At 38.8% G+C, this 21,636-nt stretch overlaps 1 protein-coding gene across 3 annotated transcripts in view; it reads left to right on the top strand.

Annotated features, from left to right (window-relative positions):
- OXGR1 (oxoglutarate (alpha-ketoglutarate) receptor 1) overlaps positions 1-9,311 on the top strand; it is a 9,729-nt gene extending 418 nt beyond the window's left edge. Inside the window, exons 2-4 of one of the 3 annotated variants that reach the window (XM_011970658.1) lie at positions 1,686-1,837; positions 5,224-5,275; positions 7,254-8,782. In XM_011970658.1, the coding sequence (XP_011826048.1) occupies positions 7,270-8,283 (1,014 nt within the window). In that variant the 5' untranslated portion in view covers positions 1,686-1,837; positions 5,224-5,275; positions 7,254-7,269 and the 3' untranslated portion in view covers positions 8,284-8,782. Of the gene's footprint in view, positions 1-1,682; positions 1,838-5,223; positions 5,276-7,196 lie in introns of those variants that run through there. The other 2 variants (XM_011970659.1, XM_011970660.1) reach the window with 2 other exon arrangements.
- Positions 9,312-21,636: the final 12,325 nt, after the last annotated feature.

Raw genomic sequence — 21,636 nt, 5'->3', positions numbered from 1 at the left:
AGTGGGTGTGGGGGACCCTGCGCTGACCTGGGAGCGGAGCCGCAAGGTGCCCGAGGAGCATGGGAAGGAGCGTCCCCGCACGTCCCCGCAGCAGGCAGGGGCAGACGGAGCAGCGCCCCCTTCTTCTTTGGAGGCAGCAGGAGCACCCCAGATCCGGTGGCGGGAGGCAGAGAGTTCATTTTGCGGAACAAAAAGCCCAGGGCGAGAAGACATTTGACTTGGAGAGAACTGGGGGAGTTAGGGATTGCTGATTTCATCTCATAACTTTTTTTCACACCCAAGTGAGGGGTCTGGGAGGTGGGCAGGGAGAGCGCTTAGGAGACAAACAGAGTTAATCCCTCATCCCATTGATCACCGCCGCTCTGAATGTTCTCAAAGCTCACCCTGCATCGTGGTGGACTGTATGGTGTTGGAAACGACCAAAGACACTGCCCCACCCCGACCCCCAACAAGCAAGGAAAATGTTTCCCGTGAAATGTCTTTCTTCTCTGTCTTGTTTTTTTGTTTCGTTGCTATGGATTCGTGAACTAGCTTGTAATGGTCTCTAAACCTCTAAATCGTATGTATAATATTTACGTGTCCATGCATGCATTTTTCTGAAGCGAGCTTTCAGATATTGTATTTGTTTCTCCCTGAGATTAAATAGGCAAAACCATATCTTTGGGCTGCATCAACATGACCTCTTAATAGTCTTCAGGGAAACTGAGTTGCAGATTCTTACTTAAAGAATTGGGGATTGGCCGGGTGCGGTGGCTCACATCTGTAATCCCAGCACTTTGGGAGGCCGGGGCAGGTGGATCACCTGAGGTCAGTAGTTTGAGACCAGCCTGGCCAACATGGTGAAACTCTGTCTCTACACAAATACAAAAAAATTAGCCAGACGTGGTGGCACGGGCCTGTAATCCCAACTACTTGGAGACTGAGGCAGGAGGATCCTTTGAACCCAGGAGGCGGAGGTTGAAGTGAGCCAAGATCACGGCCACTGCACTCCAATCTGGGTGACAGAGCAAGACTTTGTCTCCAAAACAACAACAACAACAACACAAGTGAACAAAAAACAATAAAGTAGGGACTGAGGGAAGAGCCTTGAGGCTCCCAGAAGGGTTGGGGAGAAAGATTCCTGCAGAGACCGGAGAGGACAGCACTCACCCAGTCACAAATTCACCTGTGTTAAGAATTGGTCTGTTTCCCACCAGTATGAAGTACAACTAGGTTTCAGACATGTAGACTGGGAAATCGAAGTGAGTCTTTGTGAATGGAAGGTCTACTTAAGTTTCTTTTTGACAACCCAAAGTGACCCCAACTTCGGAGCTTCTAAGGACTCTGGAGAGAAGGTGACAGATGAAGTGTTCCGACTGTGCACCTCCCTGGTCCATTGGCATCTTGGGAAAAGGAGGAAAGAACCAACTGTGACCTCAGCATGGGAGCAGAACCAGAAAAACCCAGGGAGTCTGGGGGAGAGGGAGGAGAGCTGAGAGAGATACAGGTATTGTTGGATAAGGAGCTGAACTTACCCAACAAAACTGATCTGCAAAACCAACAGGCACCTTAGGAAAATCACCTTTCATCATTAATCCCACCTTCCTTGTTCCCACCAAATGGGCAGGAGTACTCTGTGGAGGTGAAGTAGTATCTGCTGCCACTTACCTAGATAGCATTTCTGATCCTGCCTTCCTTACCCGCAGAATCTTGGAATCCCAATCTGTGAGGTTCCTAGGTGTGCTGGCATCAGGATAGCAGTCCACAAACGGTGTGTTACCCAAACATTAACATCCTGTAACTAGCCTCAAACAATCACAGCAACTTTCCAATTTCAGAGAAAAAAAAGGCTAAAATTGTAAGCTTTTTCTTAACAATGTTTTATTTCTTAATTTTTGTGGGTACATAGCAGGTATATATAATTATGGGGTACATGAGATGTTTTGATACAGGCATGCAATGTGAAATAAGCACATCATAGAGAGTGGGGTATCCATCCACTCGAGCATGCATCCTTTGTGTTATTAATACAAACAGTCCACTTACACTCTTTAAGTTATTTAAAAATGTGCAATTAAGTTATTATTGACTATGGTCACCCCATTGGGCTATCAAATAGTAGGTATTGTTCTTTCTACCAATTTTTTTTTTTTTTTTACACATTAGCCATCCCCTCCAGCAGTCCCCCACTACTCTTCCCAGCTTCTGGTAACCATCCGTCTACTCGCTATGCTCATGAGTTCAGTTGTTTTGATTTTTAGATCCCACGAATGAGTGAGAACATGCAATGTTTGTCTTTCCATGCCTGGCTTTTTTCACTTCCCATAATTACCTCCAGATCTATCCATGATGTTGCAAATGGCAGGATCTCATTCTTTTTTATGGCTGAAAAGTACTCCACTGTGTATAAATGCCACATTTTCTTTATCCATTCATCTGTGGATGGACACTTAGGTTGCTTCCAAATCTTGGCTATTGTGAACAGGGCTGCAACAAACATGGGAGTGCAGATATCTCTTTGATATACTGATTTCCTTTCTTTTGGGTATATACCCAGCAGTGGAAATGCTGGATCATATGGTAGCTCAGTTTTTAGTTTGCTGAGGAACCTCCAAACTGTTCTCCATAGTGGTTGTACTAAAATTATAAACTTTTTTTTCACAAGTTTATTCCAACCTTTGATGCTGGCTTTTATTCCTGCTGAACCCAGCTTAGTTCACACTTATATTTTTGGTTATGCTGAAGCTGAATATATCATTATTTCTTGCTTGCAAAGAACCCATTGGTTTCAAGTGATTTGTAACCTCCTCACGTTTGAGAACTACTGTTGTAGCAAGAGAAGGGATTATACCCAGGATTGTGCCACGTTTGTCTTTAATGTCCTTTGAGTTGAAATGATTTGTTTGTGGACCATCTGGTGTTCTGAGTTGTGGCAGTGATTGTACTGGACTCTGAGGCTAGGCAGGAAAGAAACAGCTTCATCCTACCTGCTCACAGCCCAGACTGGTTCTTTGTGTGCTGTTCTTGACTTCACACATATTTTGTAAACTCAGACTATACTTTTATGAGGTTTTATGGAACAGAGATTAAGCTTCCTAGCCAACCCCTCCACCCTTACAATTGGCTAGTCAGTCTTCATTCAATCCTAAATTGAACTATTATTTTTCAGAACAATAAGGCAGTTGTTTCTACCTATAACCCATCTTTTCCTGATAGAATTATTGTTCAAAATGGTCTCCATAACATGGCTAAGGGTTTATTTGGCAATGACAGGAATTGTAATTTTGCTTCTTATTTAAAAAGTCATCAAAGACCCAAGCTTTTTTTTTTTTTTTTTTTTTTAAAGACAGAGTCTTGCTCTGTGACTCAGGCTGTAGTACAGTGGTGCAATCTCGGCTTACTGCAACCTACGCCTCTCAGGTTCAAGCGACTCTCATGCCTCAGCCTCCCAAGGAGCTGGGACTATAGGCGCAGGCCACCACATCCAGCTACTTTTTTTGTATTTTTAATAGAAATGGGGTTTTGCCATGCTGGCCAGGCAGGTCTCGAATTCCTGACCTTGGGCAATTCGCCTGCCTGAGCCTCCCAAAGTGCTGAGGTTACAGGCTTGAGCCACTGTGCCTGGCCTAAGAACCAAGCTTTTTTTAAGAATGATAGTTGCCACTTCACTAGCCCTTCAGTACCACATACGTTTTGCTGATGTTACTGATTGTTCTTTAATGCATTCAGCAAATGTGAATATTTACTGCACACCTTCCATGTACCAGCACCTGGGGTACGAGGTGACTTGTGTTTTGCTTTCAAGGGGCTGACAAATAAGCAGCTTGGACTTGAATTCCCTCCCCTTCTCTTCCTCTCGCTTCTCTGTTAAGGCAAATCCCAATTAGAATGAAATAACTCCGGAGAATTATTTTGGGCGTTACTAAAACTATCTTTACTTCTTTGCTCCAGAAACAGCATTAGCTACTTAGTGGCCTCTTGACGTAATCTAAGAACTGTCTTTGGGACGTGCTGCTTCTGGGACTCCTTGGCTGTGACCATGTTCTTTCAAGTTTAAGTGACTTCCTGCTCCTTATGCATGGGTCCATTTAAGAAGTTCTGCCAAGGGAGAAACCATCCACTGTGGTTGCCTGGCTTCAGAGTGCTCTCACTGGTCAGCAGTCCCTGACTCCTATGACCTCCAGCGCTGTGTAGATGATAGTTCCATGGATAGCACTTTTAACTAGAGTCAATTAACTTGGCAAGGAGAGAAGCATTCACTTTTGATGGGTAATACATGGTCCCAGGGAGCACCAGCCTCTCCCATTGAGGATCCTAACAGCTGGCCAGAGGCAAGTTCCATGTCCCTGGGCTATTCTTTCCCCAGTTCATACAGAATAAAAGTAGCAAACCTGTAAATGCATTCTGATCTGCACCTGGACTAAGTGAGATCTGGAAGAGTATACTCAAGAGCAGTCAACAGGGAATGATTCTGCTAATTTAGGATTTGTTAAGTTGGGCTAGTTTGAAATATACCTCTGCACTCCTCTCATGAAATGCTGGATAGAGTCAATTTAGTATCAGCTAATAGTTACAATGGTGGCAGATTCTGATGTAGCACTTAACATGATTCAGGCACCCTTTTAAACACTTCATTTAGTATCTGGGTGACAGGATTAGTCAAGCCCCCAAACCTCAGCACCATTTAATAGATGCAACTAAGAAACTTGCACATGTACCCCTTGAATCTAAAATAAAAGTTGAAATCATTAAAAAATCATCTAATCCTCTCTCAATCCAAGGAAAAGTAGGCACTATTTTTATTGACAATTTAGCCCTGGTTCACACAATTACAGTTGGCCCTCCATATATGTGAGTTCTACACTTGAGGATTCAACCATCCATGGATTAAAAATACTTTAAAAAATATGTCTGTAATAAACATGTACAGACTTTTTGTTCTTGTCATTATTCCCTAAACAATACAGTATAAAAACTATTTATATAACATCTACGTTGCATTAGGTATTATAAGAAATCTAGAGATGATTTACCGGAGGATAGGCATAGATTACGAGTAAATACCATATCATTCTATTTTTATATCAGTGACATGAGCATCTGCAGATTTTGGTATCCTTGGGGATCTGGGAACCAATTCACTTCAGATACCAAGGGACAACTCTACAGTGTTTGATTTATTGAGCTTTTCGAGATAGTCAGCCTTTTCCTGTCTTCACACTTGTTGTTCCCTCTGTTATTTAGAGTAATCCTGATGAAAATCAACAAAATACACATTAAGAGGCAGCACTGAGAGGTAATGTGCCAACTGGTCTTTGTGATTACAGGCACTTCAGATTTCCCTCTTGCCCACTCATTGTGAGATGCAGCCCAGTCCTGCAAAAAGATTGCCCCAGTCATATCCTGGCTCACCCCTAACTAGCAGTTTGACCTTGAGCACATCACTGCCTCCTCTGTGCCTCAGTTTCCTCTTCTGTTCAATGGGGATGATCACAGCACTACCTCACCATTTATTGTGAGGATTAAATAGATGCAAATATGTAAGACACTTACAGTAGTGCTTTGTACACAGAAGGCACTATTATTTTTTATTAATCCCCATTTTTCCTTCCCAACTTCATCTCCCAATATCCCATAACCATGCTGAGTTCCTTACAACTCCCCCAGGCCTCCTGGACTAAGTGAGATCTGGAAGAATATACTCAGGGCAGTCAACAAGGACTGATTCTGCTAATTTAGGATTTGTCAAGTTGGGTTAGTTTGAAATATATCTCTGTACTCCTCTCAGGAAATGCTGGATAGTATAGATTTAGTATCAGATAATAGTAATAATGGTGGCAGACTCTGATGTTTCCTCTTTCCCTTGTGATCTCAGTAGTCTTAGACCATTCATACATCAAATGACTTAACAACTAATAATCACCTAGTATTTTTTAAGCTTTTCTTACGTGCCCAGTAGTGTGCCAAGTGTTTTTCTTCCTATTTTTAACATACTATTGACAGCTTCATGAGGCAGGTTTATATTTTGTTAAAATAATTTGCCAAGTCCACTTCCCCAGTAGACTGTGACAGTGGCTTATGCATCTGTGTATGTTATTCAGCTTGTATCTCTAGGACTTGACAGAGGACCCAATACAGAGTGGGTGCTCCAGAAATGTGGACTTGGATGCATTTCACCAACAGCTATTTACATCCAAATAATAAGCTAATTGTAACTCTTCTAGATGTATGTACTTTCCTCATTGCAAAAATTCACCATCAAAATTTAAAAACACTAATAAGCAAGAAGAAGGAAGTTAAAATTGCACTCCTTCCAGCCCTAGAGAGCTTAATCAACTTGCTTAGGAACATGCTACTAAATGGCTAATCTGAGCATCAAAATCTGGCCATCTGGCTTCAGGGCTCAGGCTCTTAACGGTTGCATTATACCACAGATCCCACCCCATCCACCCCAACACACACTCCCCTGCACAAACAAATTATGTTAGCTATTAAAGGGAATTGGAAGAGTGGAAATGTGCAATTAAATCTACCACAAATACAATGTTGCAATGTGTGCAATCTATATTTTTAAAAATTACGGTATTCAGCATTTTCCTGTCTTCACACTTGTTCCCTCCATTATTTACGGCAATCCTGATGAAAATCAACAAAATACAAATTGAGAGGCAGCACAGAGAGGTAATATAGAAAAGGAATGGCTTTTGAGTCAGACAAACACGAGTGTGGATCCCAGCTAAGCCCCTAGATGTGTTACCGGAGATGAGCTGCAAAACATTTCTCAGTCTTAGTCTCCTGTAAAATAGAGGTAATAAGAAACACTTTTCAGTATTTTGTGACATGTAGAAGTGAAGTGATGGTGGCATGCACTACTCTTAGTTAATAGTAGGTCCTATTGTTAAGTCTCTAATGGCGATACCCTATAGCTTCCCCAAATGGCGACCTTGCCAAATTGTTTTCCAAAGTTACATGTGACTTTTTTCTCCCAGTCCTTCATTTTAATTCTCACGATAATTTAACTTTTATATTTTTATTAGATGCATTTAGTAACTCGCCCCACAGTCATTTTCTTGGAAATTCAATTTCTTCTCCACAGGGTCTCTTTTGAGATTAAAGAGAGAGAAGTGGCAAATTTAGGATGTTAGAACAATTTTCATTTAAAGTAGATCCTTGTTTTTATTACCCTACCATTAATGTTTTCTGTTTTCCTTTATCAGCGAGTTACTTCCATTTGATTCGTATTGCCAAACTGAACTCTCTTGTTTTCTTGCAAGATGAAAGGAGGTAACCATGAATGAGCCACTAGACTATTTAGCAAATGCTTCTGATTTCCCCGATTATGCAGCTGCTTTTGGAAACTGCACTGATGAAAACATCCCCCTCAAGATGTACTACCTCCCTGTTATTTACGGCATTATCTTCCTCGTGGGATTTCCAGGGAACGCAGTAGCGATATCCACTTACATTTTCAAAATGCGACCTTGGAAGAGCAGCACCATCATTATGCTGAACCTGGCCTGCACAGATCTGCTGTATCTGACCAGCCTCCCCTTCCTGATTCACTACTATGCCAGTGGTGAAAACTGGATCTTTGGAGATTTCATGTGTAAGTTTATCCGCTTCAGCTTCCATTTCAACCTGTATAGCAGCATCCTCTTCCTCACCTGTTTCAGCATCTTCCGCTACTGTGTGATCATTCACCCAATGAGCTGCTTTTCCATTCACAAAACTCGATGTGCAGTTGTAGCCTGTGCTGTGGTGTGGATCATTTCACTGGTAGCTGTCATTCCTATGACCTTCTTGATCACATCAACCACCAGGACCAACAGATCAGCCTGTCTCGACCTCACCAGTTCGGATGAACTCACTACTATTAAGTGGTACAACCTAATTTTGACTGCAACCACTTTCTGCCTCCCCTTGGTGATAGTGACACTTTGCTATACCACGATTATTCACACTCTGACCCATGGACTGCAAACCCACAGCTGCCTTAAGCAGAAAGCTCGAAGGCTAACCATTCTGCTGCTACTCGTATTTTACGTATGTTTTTTACCCTTCCATATCTTGAGGGTCATTCGGATCGAATCTCGCCTGCTTTCGATCAGCTGTTCCATTGAGAATCAGATCCACGAAGCTTACATCGTTTCTAGACCATTAGCCGCTCTGAACACCTTTGGTAACCTGTTACTGTATGTGGTGGTCAGCGACAACTTTCAGCAGACTGTGTGCTCAATAGTGAGATGTAAAGTAAGCGGGAACCTTGAGCAAGCAAAGAAAATCAGTTACTCAAACAACCCTTGAAATACTTCATTTACTTAACCAAAAATAAATACTTGCTGATACTTTACCTAGCACTCCTAAGACGTTCAGGATGTCTCCCTCAATGGAACTCCTGGTAAATACTGTGTATTCAAGTAATCACGTACCAAAGCCAGAGCAGAGCTTCTAGTTCTTTGCAATCCCTTTATTGAGCTCCTCCATTGGGGAGATAAAGAATTGGATGCATGCGTATCAGCAAAGTGTTCAGACATAGTATTACAAGCTATTGCGACTCAGAGGCATCTTAGAGAACATCTGTTCCCACCAACTTATTATATATACATGGAAACCAATTTCATACCCTTGCCCTAGATTGCTCAGTAAATTAGTGCCAAGATAGGAGAAAACCAATCTTTTCACTCATCATTTCATGCTCCTCTTCACTCCAGACCTGTTTGTATTGAACCATTAGATAATTCAAATCACTACTTGTATCTTTCTTAATATTTAGTTTTTACATCTTATAGCTCTACAATTTGTTTCCTTCAAGCTTAACTTTGAGATTATAAAACTGGGTTTAGCCAGTTCTGTATATTACTTGCAAGCCAGTAAGATACCCTTGAAATAACTCAAGGACGTCCATGCAAATAGCTGAAATTAGTACCTGCAAGATATTTGGAGTATTATGTCTTTATTGTTGTTAAAAAGTTTTTATTGAATTTATAAAAATTATCAAATCGTATTCATCGTTATTAACATGTCCTGGGGAAGGAAGGAAAACTTTTGAGGACAGAAGTCACTTTCAAATATCATGTATGTATTGGGTGTTCAATCATATCTAACACTGTTTTGATTTTTGTGGGAAAATATTCCAGGAAACACTAATTCTCTTTAGATTTCTTGTTCTTTTATGACTACAATGAACATATGTCTATGTAATAGCTAAATATATTTTTGAATTGTATGTGTGCTTAATTATCAGTAAGTATAAATATTTGAGAAAATACCTGGTCTGGATATTTAAAACCCTCATAAACATGTTGGTACAATTAATAAACTTATTTATAATTATGTAATAGGCTGTTTGGTCATATTTTTCTGTGAAAATGCAGTTTTATCACTATTATATTTACATGAAACTTATTTTCTCTATGGTTAGGAACAAAAATAAGTTAAGAATCAATAATATTATAGAATAAGGCTGAAATAGTTGACTTACACAGAGGAAAGAGTACCATAGAAATTCTTCCTGATGTTCCAATTCTTCTAGGACATGACATCTGACTTAGACTTCAGTGAGGATGTTCATCAGGAATCTCTTCAGAGCAAATTGAGGGAAAGAAGAAGAAGCCGATGGATCTGAACATGAACTTTTCTGGACAATGGTGCTTTCTGCAACCCCTACGTTCTGAGCCATCTTCTTCTGAGCCTTTCTATAACATGTGCAATAAGCTATTTCACTAGAGGACCCCAACTTGCTCATCTGCGCTGGCTGTATTAGCATCGAGAAATATTCAGAGGTCCACCTGGAACTGCTAGCTCTTTTTCTTTTTCCTAATGTCTAGTCCAGCCCCTGGACTATTGCTAAAGTGCAGACAGACTTGCCCGTATTCCACTGGGGTCATTATTCTAGCCTTGGGCACAAACTCCTTTCCTTTCTCTCCCCATCTTTATTCCTTCTTATTCCAAAGAGTTCACCCACCAGAGAAAAGCCACTTCAACCTCCTTCATGTCTTTCTCAACTCATCTCTGTAGTTTCTTTTATTTTTTACCTTCTTCCTACCAACGTATAGAAAAACAAATCATCCTTCTGGCAGAAATTCTTTCACTGTATCTCTGGTCTTTATTTTGCTCTTTTAGGGACCTTGCTCCAACACTTAATCTCACTTTCTCACATTTTTAACATTTTTATTACCCTGGATAATTGACCTTAGCTTGGGAGCATGCATAATTTTCCATTATCTGAAAAATGCCTCCCCCTTGATTAAGTTTTTCTGTCGTTCTGTTACCTAATCTTCTTCCTACAGCTGTGGGTTGGATGCAGATAACAGTCTGCCCTCTAGGGTACTGCTGATAGAACAGAATCACAGAGATCCAAGCTAAATTTAATTCAAAGGGTCAGTTTTATTTTACAAAGTTAAGAGTTCTGGGTTATTTGTGCTGAAGGAGGCAGTTTTGAACTGAGGCCAAAAAAAGGGATTGATGATATTTCCCAGGCTACAATGGGACCTGTGTGACCTTGCTGCATACAACCAGGCCTAGGCAGAGAAAGACAGAATGAGAACAAAAAAGCAGAGCTCTGACTGCATCCACCAGGGCAGAGCTACTCAGGTCTGCTTGCTGGGTGAGAACCGAAAGTGCAAGTCAGGCTCACTGCACCTGCATGTGGGGAAGCCAGAAAAACCTGTTCCAAACTTCTGAGACACGGTAATCTCTTGCGTTATTTGTAACTCTTTATTGTGGACATGTTCAAATTGTCACAAAATTTAAAAAGGAACCAAATGACCCATGCCTTAATTTCATCAATAGCCAACATCCCACCCTTCAGGTTTTATCTCTCTCATCTCACATCTTTTTTGCTAGAATATTTAAAAGCAAATTCTAGACAAGATACAGTTTTACCTATCAATGCTTCAACACAGATTTCTTTCAAAACATACAAAACCAAAACAAAATAATAACTGATTCCTCAATATTATGTAATACTAATCCATGTTTCATTACCCCTGTTTTTCCCCAAAGTATGTTTATACAGTTTTTTTTTTTTTTTTTCCAAATCAGGGTCAGAGGAAGCTCCATGCATTGCATTTAGTTGATAAGACTCTTAAATTAATTTTAATCTATAAGAGCTCCCCTTTTCTTTATTAATTGCCATTTATTTGCTGAAGAAATCAAGTCAAGTCATTTGTCCTGTAGAATTTTTCACATTGCAGGTCTGGCTGTTGTAATTCCATTTTGTTACTTATCACGTTCCTCCAACCTACATATTTGCAGTAATTTGGAAGGTAAAGCTAGAGGTTAGATTAGATACAGATTATTTGTTGTTATTTCCTTCTCCACTTTTCCTTCCCTTCCCTTCCCTGTTTTCTTTCATTCCTTTCTTCCTCCTTCTCACCCCTCCCTCCTTCATTTCTTCTTTCTTTTCTTTTTATAGGAACATTAATTCACCTTGGGGAGGGGTGCTTTGTGTCTGACTGTCCTATGCTTCACAATTGAGCAGGGCTTTCAGAACGTATTACTCTGATCCTTCTATCATAAGTTCGCCATCTTCCTCCGCCTTCATAGCTTTATGTTTAATGTTTTCAGTTGCTCATTTCTATTTTGATCCACTAGGTTACTTATAAAATTCTAACATTCCTCTGCTTTTATTAGTTATAGATTTTTCTAGAAAGATCTTTGATCCATCAACATTTTGTACCCTTCATTCTTAACATAGTTCTGACCCATGAATCTAGTTACTCTTTCTTTTTTGGCAAGGTAAAGGAAGCAATGAAAAGGGATGTGGAAGCTGCCTCCTAGTACTTCCTCACTGAGACCATAAGGGTTGATGGAAATTTTGACAGGATTTCCTTTCAATATGGGCCAAGTTTTTGTTCTTTTTAACATTTTGCGGTTAACAGCCAAGCTTATGAGCTACAGAATTGGAGCAGCGCCCTTGAGGAAGGAGACTAACAGAGGAAATTGCCTTACTGTTGCTGTGCTTCTCCTCCAAACCCACCATAGTGTCTTTGTGTACCCTCTTGGATCATGCAAGACATTTAAATTTTCCTCCAGAAAGCTCAGAAAAAACAAAACAAAACAAAACAAAAAAAACGGAATAAAACACTGATTAACTACAAGGCCATGTAGCACTCGAGGCCAAACCTTCACTCTTGCTCTAATTTTATTCTTAAATTCTAACCAGCAACATCCTTCCATATTATCTATCTGATATTTTACAGTGAGCTCAAATGTTATCAAACAATATAAGGCAGGTAACATAAAAAGTACTTGAAGCTTGAGAGTTCTTTCTATTATTGAGTTCTCAGGAAGAAATTAAATTTTAATATGCAATGATCTGTTTTTTAAATTCTATTTCCTGTCTATGCTTCTGTCTAAATATTTTCCATCAGTCTATTTCATTTCATTAATCCTACCTTGTACACATACAATTTGCCATTAAACCCATCCATTGAATTCTTAATTTCAGAGATTATGCTTTTTCATTTATGGAAATATATGTGGTTCTTTTTATTAATTCTACCATTTCAGTGAGTTTGGTTGTCTTTCAATCTCTTTTGTCTACCTCTTTCTATATTTTCCAGAACTGAATAATCATAGTTACTTTAAAGTTTTTATCTGTCCTTCCAATATCTGAATTACCTTTGGGTCTGCTTCTATTGTCTGTCATTTCTTTCATGTCTATTGGTCATGTGATCCTATCTTCTTACATGTCTATTAAATTTTTATTGAATAACAGGAATTGCATATGGAAAGATCAAAGAGGATCCTCTGATAGGCTTACCTTTTCTTCTGCCACGAAAATAGACTTGGGAATGTATTTCTTTAAATTGTAAATAGAAACTGGACTAGGCTGAGACTAGGTTACAGTTTGGTACATTGCAATTTATCTCTGATTTGCCTTTGTTACTGATGCTTAGAGTTTATTTTATATATGTATATATATATACACACACACCCCCACACACATATTTGTGTCTAAATATAAATACATTATATATACTTGCATTTACATATTTTATAGACAGTACATGATGAATCCTATTTCTATCCCAACTAACATCTCTGCCCTTAGTTGGAGTATCTGGTACACTTATATTTAATGTAAGTATTGATATGGTTAGGTTCAAGTCTACTGTCTTGCTATTTTTTCATTTGTCTCTTCTTTTTTGTATCTTTGTTGTTTCTTTTCTGTTTCCTATTAGAAGAATAAAATATTTTTAATATTACTGACTTCCTCTATTGTGGATTCTTAGCTATATTTTTAAATTCTTTTTATTTTATAGTAATTTTCTAGGGCTATAAATATCTTACCTCAAGTATCAAAAATTATTTAGAGTCAATTATGTTTCTTTTACATTTCACACCTACACTTTTCCACTCCCTACTGTCATCTTTTCTCTTCTCATTTCATACTTAATACTTTGTATTTTTCACTTCCCACTTCTTCTATCTTCAAAATGTAGTAACATTATAACAGCACTCACTCTAACTTCTGTTCTATTGCTGTCAAAACTTGTACTTTTAAACGTATTATAAACCCCAGTTTATGTCGTAAATATTTTTAGTCAGTTGCCCTTTAAGAAAATTACAGTAAGAAAAAAATAATCTTCTATAGTTTCCTACTTATTTACCAAAACCGTGCTTGTCATTTCTTTCTAAAGATAAGAGAGTTCATCTGATATCATTTTCCTCCAACCAAAAAACGTTCTTTAGTATTTATTGCAATACAGTTGTGCTGAAGAGAAACTTTCTAAGCATTTATTTATCTGAAAATATCATAATTTAACTTTTTTTTAAGAAAGATGTTTTCACTGAACATAGAAATGCCACTGGATGAAGGATTGCCACTTTTAATTTTAGCACTTCAGAGATATTGTTCCATTAGTTTTTCATTTCTATTGTTTCTGATAAAAAGTTTGCTGTAAGTCATATCATTGTTTCCTGTATGTAATATGTTTTTTTAATCTTCTGGTTCTTCTAAGATCTTCTCTTTATTGCTGTTTTAAAGCAATTTGGCTATTCTGTGGCTAGGTGTAATTTCCTTTGTATTTATAATGCTTAGGAATTATTAATATTCTTGAATCTTATAATGTACTCCTTTTCATCAAATTCAGAAAATTCTAAGCATTATTTTTTCAAATATGTATTCCACTCCATCTTCACTCTTCTTCTCATGAAATTCCAGTTACACGTATGTCACACAGCTCAATATTTTTGCACTGGTCACTGAGACTTTGCTCATGTCTTTTCAATCTTATGACTCTATTCTTCAGATCTATTTAATTATTTCTTATATTATCTCCAATTTACTGTTAAGCTCAATGAGTAAACTTTACATTTCAGTTATTTTATTTCTTGGTTCTATAATTTCTTTTTTAATTATACTTTCAGTTCTGGGATACATTTGCAGAATGTGCACATTTGTTACATAGGTTTACACGTGCCATGGTGGTTTGCTGCATCCATCAACCCGTCATCTACATTAGGTATTTCTCCTAATGCTATCCTTCCTCTAGTCCCCCACCCCCCAATAGGCCCCAGTGTGTGATGTTGCCCTCCCTGTGTCCATGTGTTCTCATTGATCAATTCCCACTTATGAGTGAGAACATGTGGTGTTTGGTTTTCTGCTCCTGTGTTAGTTTGCTGAGAATGATGGCTTTCGGCTTCATCCATGTCCCTGCAAAGGACATGAACTCTTCCTTTTTTATGGCTGCATAGTATTCCGTGGTGTATATGTGCCACATTTTCTTTATCCAGTCTATCACTGATGGGCATTTGGGTGGGTTCCAAGTCTTTGCTATTGTGAACAATGCTGCAGTAAACATACGTGTGCATGTGTCTTTACAGCAGAATGATTTATAATCCTCTGGGTGTATACCCAGTAATGGGATGGCTGGGTCAAATGGTATTTCTAGTTCTAGATCCCTAAGGAATTGCCACATTTTCTTACACAATGGTTGAACTAATTTACACTCCCAATAACAGTGTAAAAGCATTCCTATTTCTCCACATCCTCTCCAGGATCTGTTGTTTCCTGACTTCTTAATGATTGGCATTCTAACTGACATGAGAGGTATCTCATTATGGTTTTGATTTGCATTTATCCAATGACCAGTGATGATGAGCTTTTTTTCATATGTTTCTTGGCCACAGAAATGTCTTCTTTTGAGAAGTGTCTGTTCGTGTCCTTCACCCACTTGTTGATGGGGTTGTGCATTTTTAAAATAAATTTGTTTAAGTTATTTGTAGATTCTGGATATTAGCCCTTTGTCAGAAGGATAGATTGCAAAAATTTTCTCCCATTCTGTAGGTTGCCTGTTCACTCTGATGACAGTTTCTTTTGCTGTGCAGAACTCTTTAGTTTAATTAGATCCCATTTGTCAACTTTGGCTTTTGTTGCCATTGCTTTTGGTGTTTTAGTCATGAAAAATTTGCCCATGCCTATGTCCTGACTGGTATTGCCTAAGGTTTCTTCTAGGGTTTTTATGGTTTTAGGTCTTATGTTTAAGTCTTTAATCCATCTCGAGTTAATTTTTGTATAAGGTGTAATGATTTTTAATCCCACTTCTCTGTTTGAGTTTCCTTCTTCTTTACTAAATAATGTTTTTCTTTTAACTCTAAACATACCAAAATAGCTGCTTTCACATTTTTACCTATTTAATCCAGCATTTGGTTTTATTAGTTTCCTACTGCTGCCAGAACAAATTACCACAAATGTAGTGACCTAAAACAACACAATTTTACTCTCTTTCAGAAGTCAGAAGTCTTAAATCAATTTCACTTGGCTAAAGTCAAGGAGTTGGTAGACCTGCATTATCTCTGGAGGCCCTGGAGGTGAATCCTTTTCCTTACATTTTCCAGCTGCTAGAGACCACTTGCATTCTTTAACTCCTGGTCCCTTCATCTGTCTTCAGAGCCGGTAGCATAGCATCTTAAAATCTCTCTGACCTCTACTTCTAGTTGAACATCTCTCTCTGATGCTGATTCTTCAGTTTTCCTTTTGTTGTAACTCCTGTGATTACGATGGACCCACCTAGATAATCCAGAATAATCTCCTCATCTCAAAACCCATAACTTAATTACATCTGCAAAGTCTTTTTTGCATGTAATGTAACATGTTCATAGGTTCCAGGGATTAGATGCTGAACATTTTGAGAAGGTTAGAATTCAGTGTACCACAGTCAGTCACTTTAAAGTCATTTTCTAATGATTTTTTCCCCTTAGCTATGGCACATATTTTTCTGTTTTGTGTATCTACCAACTTTTTACTGATATTATAAATAAATCATTGTAGAGATTCTATTATTGTCTCTGAAGACTTGGTTTTTCTTTCCCGGTAGAGAGATCAATTACTTGCTAATCACCTTGAAATTGTTTTGGCTTAGTTTTGTGATTTTTAAGAACGTATTTGTGAGAAGCCCAAGATGTTTACCAAGTCGTTCTAATACAGTAAGACTCAGTTACCAAATTCAATTTCTCCTCTGATCTTACTTAGACTTAGTTTTAGCCTTTTTTTCACCCAAAGAATCTAGAGTAGGGCCTACTCTAGGGCATGGTATTTGCTTTCCGCTGCCTCAGCTAGGTGAGTTAGTAAGATGTTAATGGGATAGTTTTTCCTCTGCGTGGGCCAGAACTCCAATGTTCTTGATCATTGCTTAATCATTACTATCTCTGTTCCCATAGCTTCTTTCTGATTAGCCTTAAGTCGTCTCTCCCTGCAAACACAGCCCTGGGCACAGAAATCAGAGAAATTTTCCCTATTCTGCCCATGCTTCCCTCTGCCTTGGTGGCCTGCTTTAAATCTTTCAGACACTTCATGTTGAACACTGACCCTGCCTCCTCAGCTCAAAAGGACCACTGTGTTCTGTTTCTATTCCAGATTTTTCTGCTGTGGTCAGGAAATTGTGCCAGACCATGAGCCAGAGAGGTGGGATGATTGTGGGGTTCACAGTATTGCTCCATCTATCATCCCATGCCTTGAAACATTTGATTAATGTATTTGATCTAGTTTCATTGTTACCAGTGGGAAAGGCTCTCCCTTATATTCCACAGTGATCTATTCCAGGTGAGGGAGCAGAAGCCATGGGAGATGCCTCCTGCCTTTCCCATTAATGCTGTTTACTATTTATCCTTCCAAAGTGTGACAGACTTCAATTTAAACATGACAGTTTAGCTATGACTCTTCTCCCCTGAAATGATACTAAAATAATAATGGTAATATTGATATGAACAGGAAGCAAGAGGGCAGGGTCGCTGGCAAAGGCTCCTCCCTGAAGCTTGGAACTGTGGCCTGAAATGAGAACAGGCATTCCCGTTTTCATGTCCAAATGTTGCTTTTTCCAAAGCCGCTCTGGCCTGCCACAGCCCCCCACCCTGTAGCCATAAAAGCCCCAAACCCCAGGCTCCACGAGTAGAAGAGCAGAAAGGTGGCAGAGCAGCACAGCAGAGAAGAGGAGAAGAGAGGAGCATCTTAACATTGAGAGGGGTTGGAGAGGGGATTGACCACCAGACAGCCAAACTCATGGGGAAGATCATCCTCCCACTCCATCCCCTTTCCAGCTCCCCCTCCATCCCACTGAGAACCATCACCATCACTTAATAAAATCCCTGCATTCACCATCCTTTAAGTCGATGTGACCTGATTCTTCCTGGATGCTGGATAAGCACCTGGCTACCATGAGGGCAGAGTTTAAAAGGCTGTCACCCTGACTCTCCACTGAGCTGGTTTAACACTTGACTGTAAGTGGATGGCAACTACTAAGAGAGCATTAATTGTAACACACCCCTAGATGCTACTGTAGGGCCGGAACTCAAAAGCACTTGTCCTGGCTCCTGTGCCTGCAGATTTTTCATTCTGGAGAGGTTGAAAGAAGAAGCAGAAAGATTCTTGACCTGAGGACAATACATATAGCCAAAGGAAGGGTAAAAGTGAGGTCCTAAATTTTGGACAGAAAACCTTGACTCTGATAACAGTGGCAGCTCATGTTTACCTTTCCTGTCAGAATATTGTAGAATTCTTCTCTAGGGAAATGGAAAATACAGCAATGATAGATACAACTTATATAGCACTAGTGATGTGTTTGGCTGTGTTTTAACTGCTTTCTTTGTGAATGCATAGTCTGACTCCAGAGGCCATGTATAGAACCACTACACTATGCTGCTTTTCACAAAAGGAGAAACTAGTTAGATACCAATAGTTGAGGAGCAGCTCAGCCTGCCCACCCCACACGACACCCACCAGTTGGTCTGCCTTGCCAGTTCAGCTTCTTAGTGCCATAGTCTTAAATATTGGCATGGACAGTCATGAATAACACAGCAACCGGGGAAAGTCAACAACAGGAATCAGAGACTCCAAAATGATCAAACAAGAAAAAGAAAAAAGAAAGCACTCAGGGAAACAAAAACCCTGTAAGGAACATAAGAATATTTCAAAAAACCAGCAAGACTCTCGGAGACATCCTTAAAACAGACTAGGAGGCTCTGAAAGAATGAATTTTAAAGAACAAAAAAGAGCTCCTAGTTATCAAGCCATGGTAGTTCAGTGGGGTTGTTTCTAATGCCTTCCACTAACTGCCTACAACTTCAGGTTTGCACCAGGGAATTGGGGGTACTCCTGGCATCCTCTTTTCATTTATTTTAGCTGTTTGATATTTAGAAGAAAGTCTTAGAGGCTAGTACTATGAGGCCAGAATTATGTGCTGATTTTAGTTCAGGTGAAGCTTTCTTTCATTTTTATTTTATATACATTTCAGCGGTTTGAGAGGAGATTTTTTTAAAGTGCACCTAAACCACTAAGTTTCTTAGAGTTGCTATATGTCTTCTTTCTTATTCTGTCTGCGTATTATATGACATATGAATATATTTTGTATGATTACATAATAACAATTTATTTTCCATGATTTAGAAATATTCCTATAGCTTGAACACATTGTTTTCCTTTCTGAAAATGCTTGCTAATACTACATTAATGCTTGTAAATAATTTTTATTAGTCACAATAGATTCTACAGACATTTGAAAAATGAAACACAGATGCAGAAAATATTATTTATTTAGTATATTTATGTGTTGAGTACAGAAATTTATAAAACAGAGGAATGCATAGCTTATGTGTTTAGGATCACAATATCAGCTTTAATGTCTATTCAAGTAAACTAACACCAGCATCTTTTGAACCCCTATTATGTGCAAAGTACTGTGCTATACCCTTGAGATATAAATCTTAATAATGAAACAGTACTACTTTCAAAAAATACCACATTCTTGGAAACTAACTGCAGTAATCTTTTTTTTTTTTTTTTTTGAGACGGAGTCTCACTGTCTCGCCCAGGTTGGAGTGCAGTGGCACGATCTCGGCTCACTGCAAGCTCCACTGCCCCTGGGTTCACGCCATTCTGCTGCCTCAGTCTCCCGAGAAGCTGGGACTACAGGCACCCGCCACCAGGCGCCCGCCACCACGCCCGGCTAATTTTTTTGTATTTTTAGTAGAGATGGGGTTTCACCGTGTTCACCAGGATGGTCTCAATCTCCTGACCTCGTGATCCACCCACCTCGGCCTCCCAAAGTGCTGGGATTACAGGCGTGAGCCACCGCGCCTGGCCCTAATTGCATTATTCTTATGTGACTTTTAGGTTGAGTGTTTGTTTTACTACATTTACTTATCAAAGGTCAACGAAATGTTCGTCTAGTTCTTTTTGCCATTACAAGTTATCATTATCTATTTGTATTCTAAAGAGTGCACCCAAAGGGTGCATTTCAGGAACTTATATAACTGTCTAAATCTCTCTCACCAACAACCCTGAAGTGTATTCTAAGTATACACAAATATCCTAGGGTGCTTGTACATGGTTAAATATCCCATTTATCTGTTTAAACCCTCTAGGAGATGAACAGTAAGACAGTATTTGGTATTACATACTTAGTATTATCTCATTATCAGAGGCAACACTGCAAATATATGAATCTTACACCAAGAAAGCCAAAAAGTCTATATATGACCATAAGAGATGGTCAAACAACAAGCCATCTTTTTGCAAAACGTTTTCTGATTTACATAGTCTGTCAAAAAGTTTAAGTAACAGTGTTTTTTTTGTTTTTTTAATTTAAATTCAGGGGTAAAGCCAGACAGCATTCATATTAAAGAATTAAAACATGTCCAATGTTAAATCCTGTATTCAAGTTTTAACAATTTGTGAAAGCACTGATAAAGTTCAGTTTTTGTGGCTCTTTTTCTAACAGTTTAGCTCAGAGTAAGCAGTTCCGTCTTTTGTTATTTGTATTCTTGAAGCACTTGGGCACTCTGTCATACAGGACTTGGATTATCCCTCTTCCATGTCAATGTGGTTTTTTCTTTTTCCTTGCAAGATTATGAACTTCTCTAACACATGGTCACATATTTATCTGTGCTCCCAGCACCCAGTAATACACTAGAAGTTATGACACAGAACAACAGCAAAAAATGAGCCTCTTTTAGAATGAGAAATATCTGCCTTTTAAATCCCAATTCTTACCTGACCAATAGTTGAGTACAGAAAATTCATGCCTAAATTGAGTCTTTGTATTGCCTTTGATGATGAGAGAAAAGACTTAAGTTTCTGGTAACATGTTAGATTAAATCCATTGCACAACCTTACAATGAAAATGGCCAAGTAAAAACTTTTCATAAACCACTGTAAAAATGCTCACTGAGCTGAGAAGAAACTAAAGAATTCACAAAGGGAAAAAATAAATATAAAGGTGAGAAATCTAGAGGTCAGCAGGCAGTAAAAGCACCAATTTTCCCAACAGTATCTTGAAAATCCTGGTGGCTTTTTCACCTACATCTTGGTATCTGTGTTAGGATGTGTAGGATGATCATATACCCTGGTTTTCCCAGGATAGTACTAGTTAACTCCAGTTGTCCTGATATAATTATTGATAGTACCCACTTCTATTCTCAAAAGTGTCTGGAATGATATATAGTCACACTAAGCATGGGAGAAAGGACATGAGGTATGCAATTCAACAAAGGTGGGGATTGTAATAGGAGACTCTTGCAAAACTCTGAATGTCAATAGGCCGTGTTCTCCACGTTAGGGTGAACGATAAATAAGGCTAGGGAAGAGAAGGAGGCAGCATGTAAAATAGCCTGCATTGACTTTGACACTGGGTAGAGGGAAAATAAATTTGCCTCTGAGAAATCATAGTCAGCATCAAGCTTGCATGTCAACTTGTTGTTACTTGCATGTTAAAAATTGAAGCTCAAGTGGGGAATTAATTTTAAAGTGATTTCCAGATGAGCAATACAACCAGGCAACTGGCAGAAGCATACAGAAATCTCTTTAAGAGATCACAAATTTAACACAGGTCTCAAAGCGTTCCTATTGGTTAAGTTTCCAAGTATAGTGAGAAAGTCACATTAAAAAAGAAATCACAAGAAATGCCAACAAAAAGGCACCATGAGAATTAGAATTAGAACCTCAAAGATATCACAGATGAGAACTATCAGACACTGATTGTAAAATAGGATGTTTATTTTGTTCCAAACAATAAAAGAGAGGCTTGAAATGAGCAATGAAAATGAGACTATTAAGAATGATTAACTAAACTTTAAAAGAAACAGACTTCTAAAAATAACAAGTATAACAAATTAAAACAAAACAAAAAAAATGGGTTGGTTAAACCGGAGATTAGA

Source organism: Mandrillus leucophaeus, unplaced genomic scaffold (genome assembly GCF_000951045.1).
Source record: "Mandrillus leucophaeus isolate KB7577 unplaced genomic scaffold, Mleu.le_1.0 Scaffold960, whole genome shotgun sequence".
Taxonomy (NCBI): Eukaryota; Metazoa; Chordata; class Mammalia; order Primates; family Cercopithecidae; genus Mandrillus; species Mandrillus leucophaeus.
The sequence above is the reverse complement of the archived record's forward strand: the minus strand, read 5'-3'. Positions and strand labels throughout refer to the sequence as shown.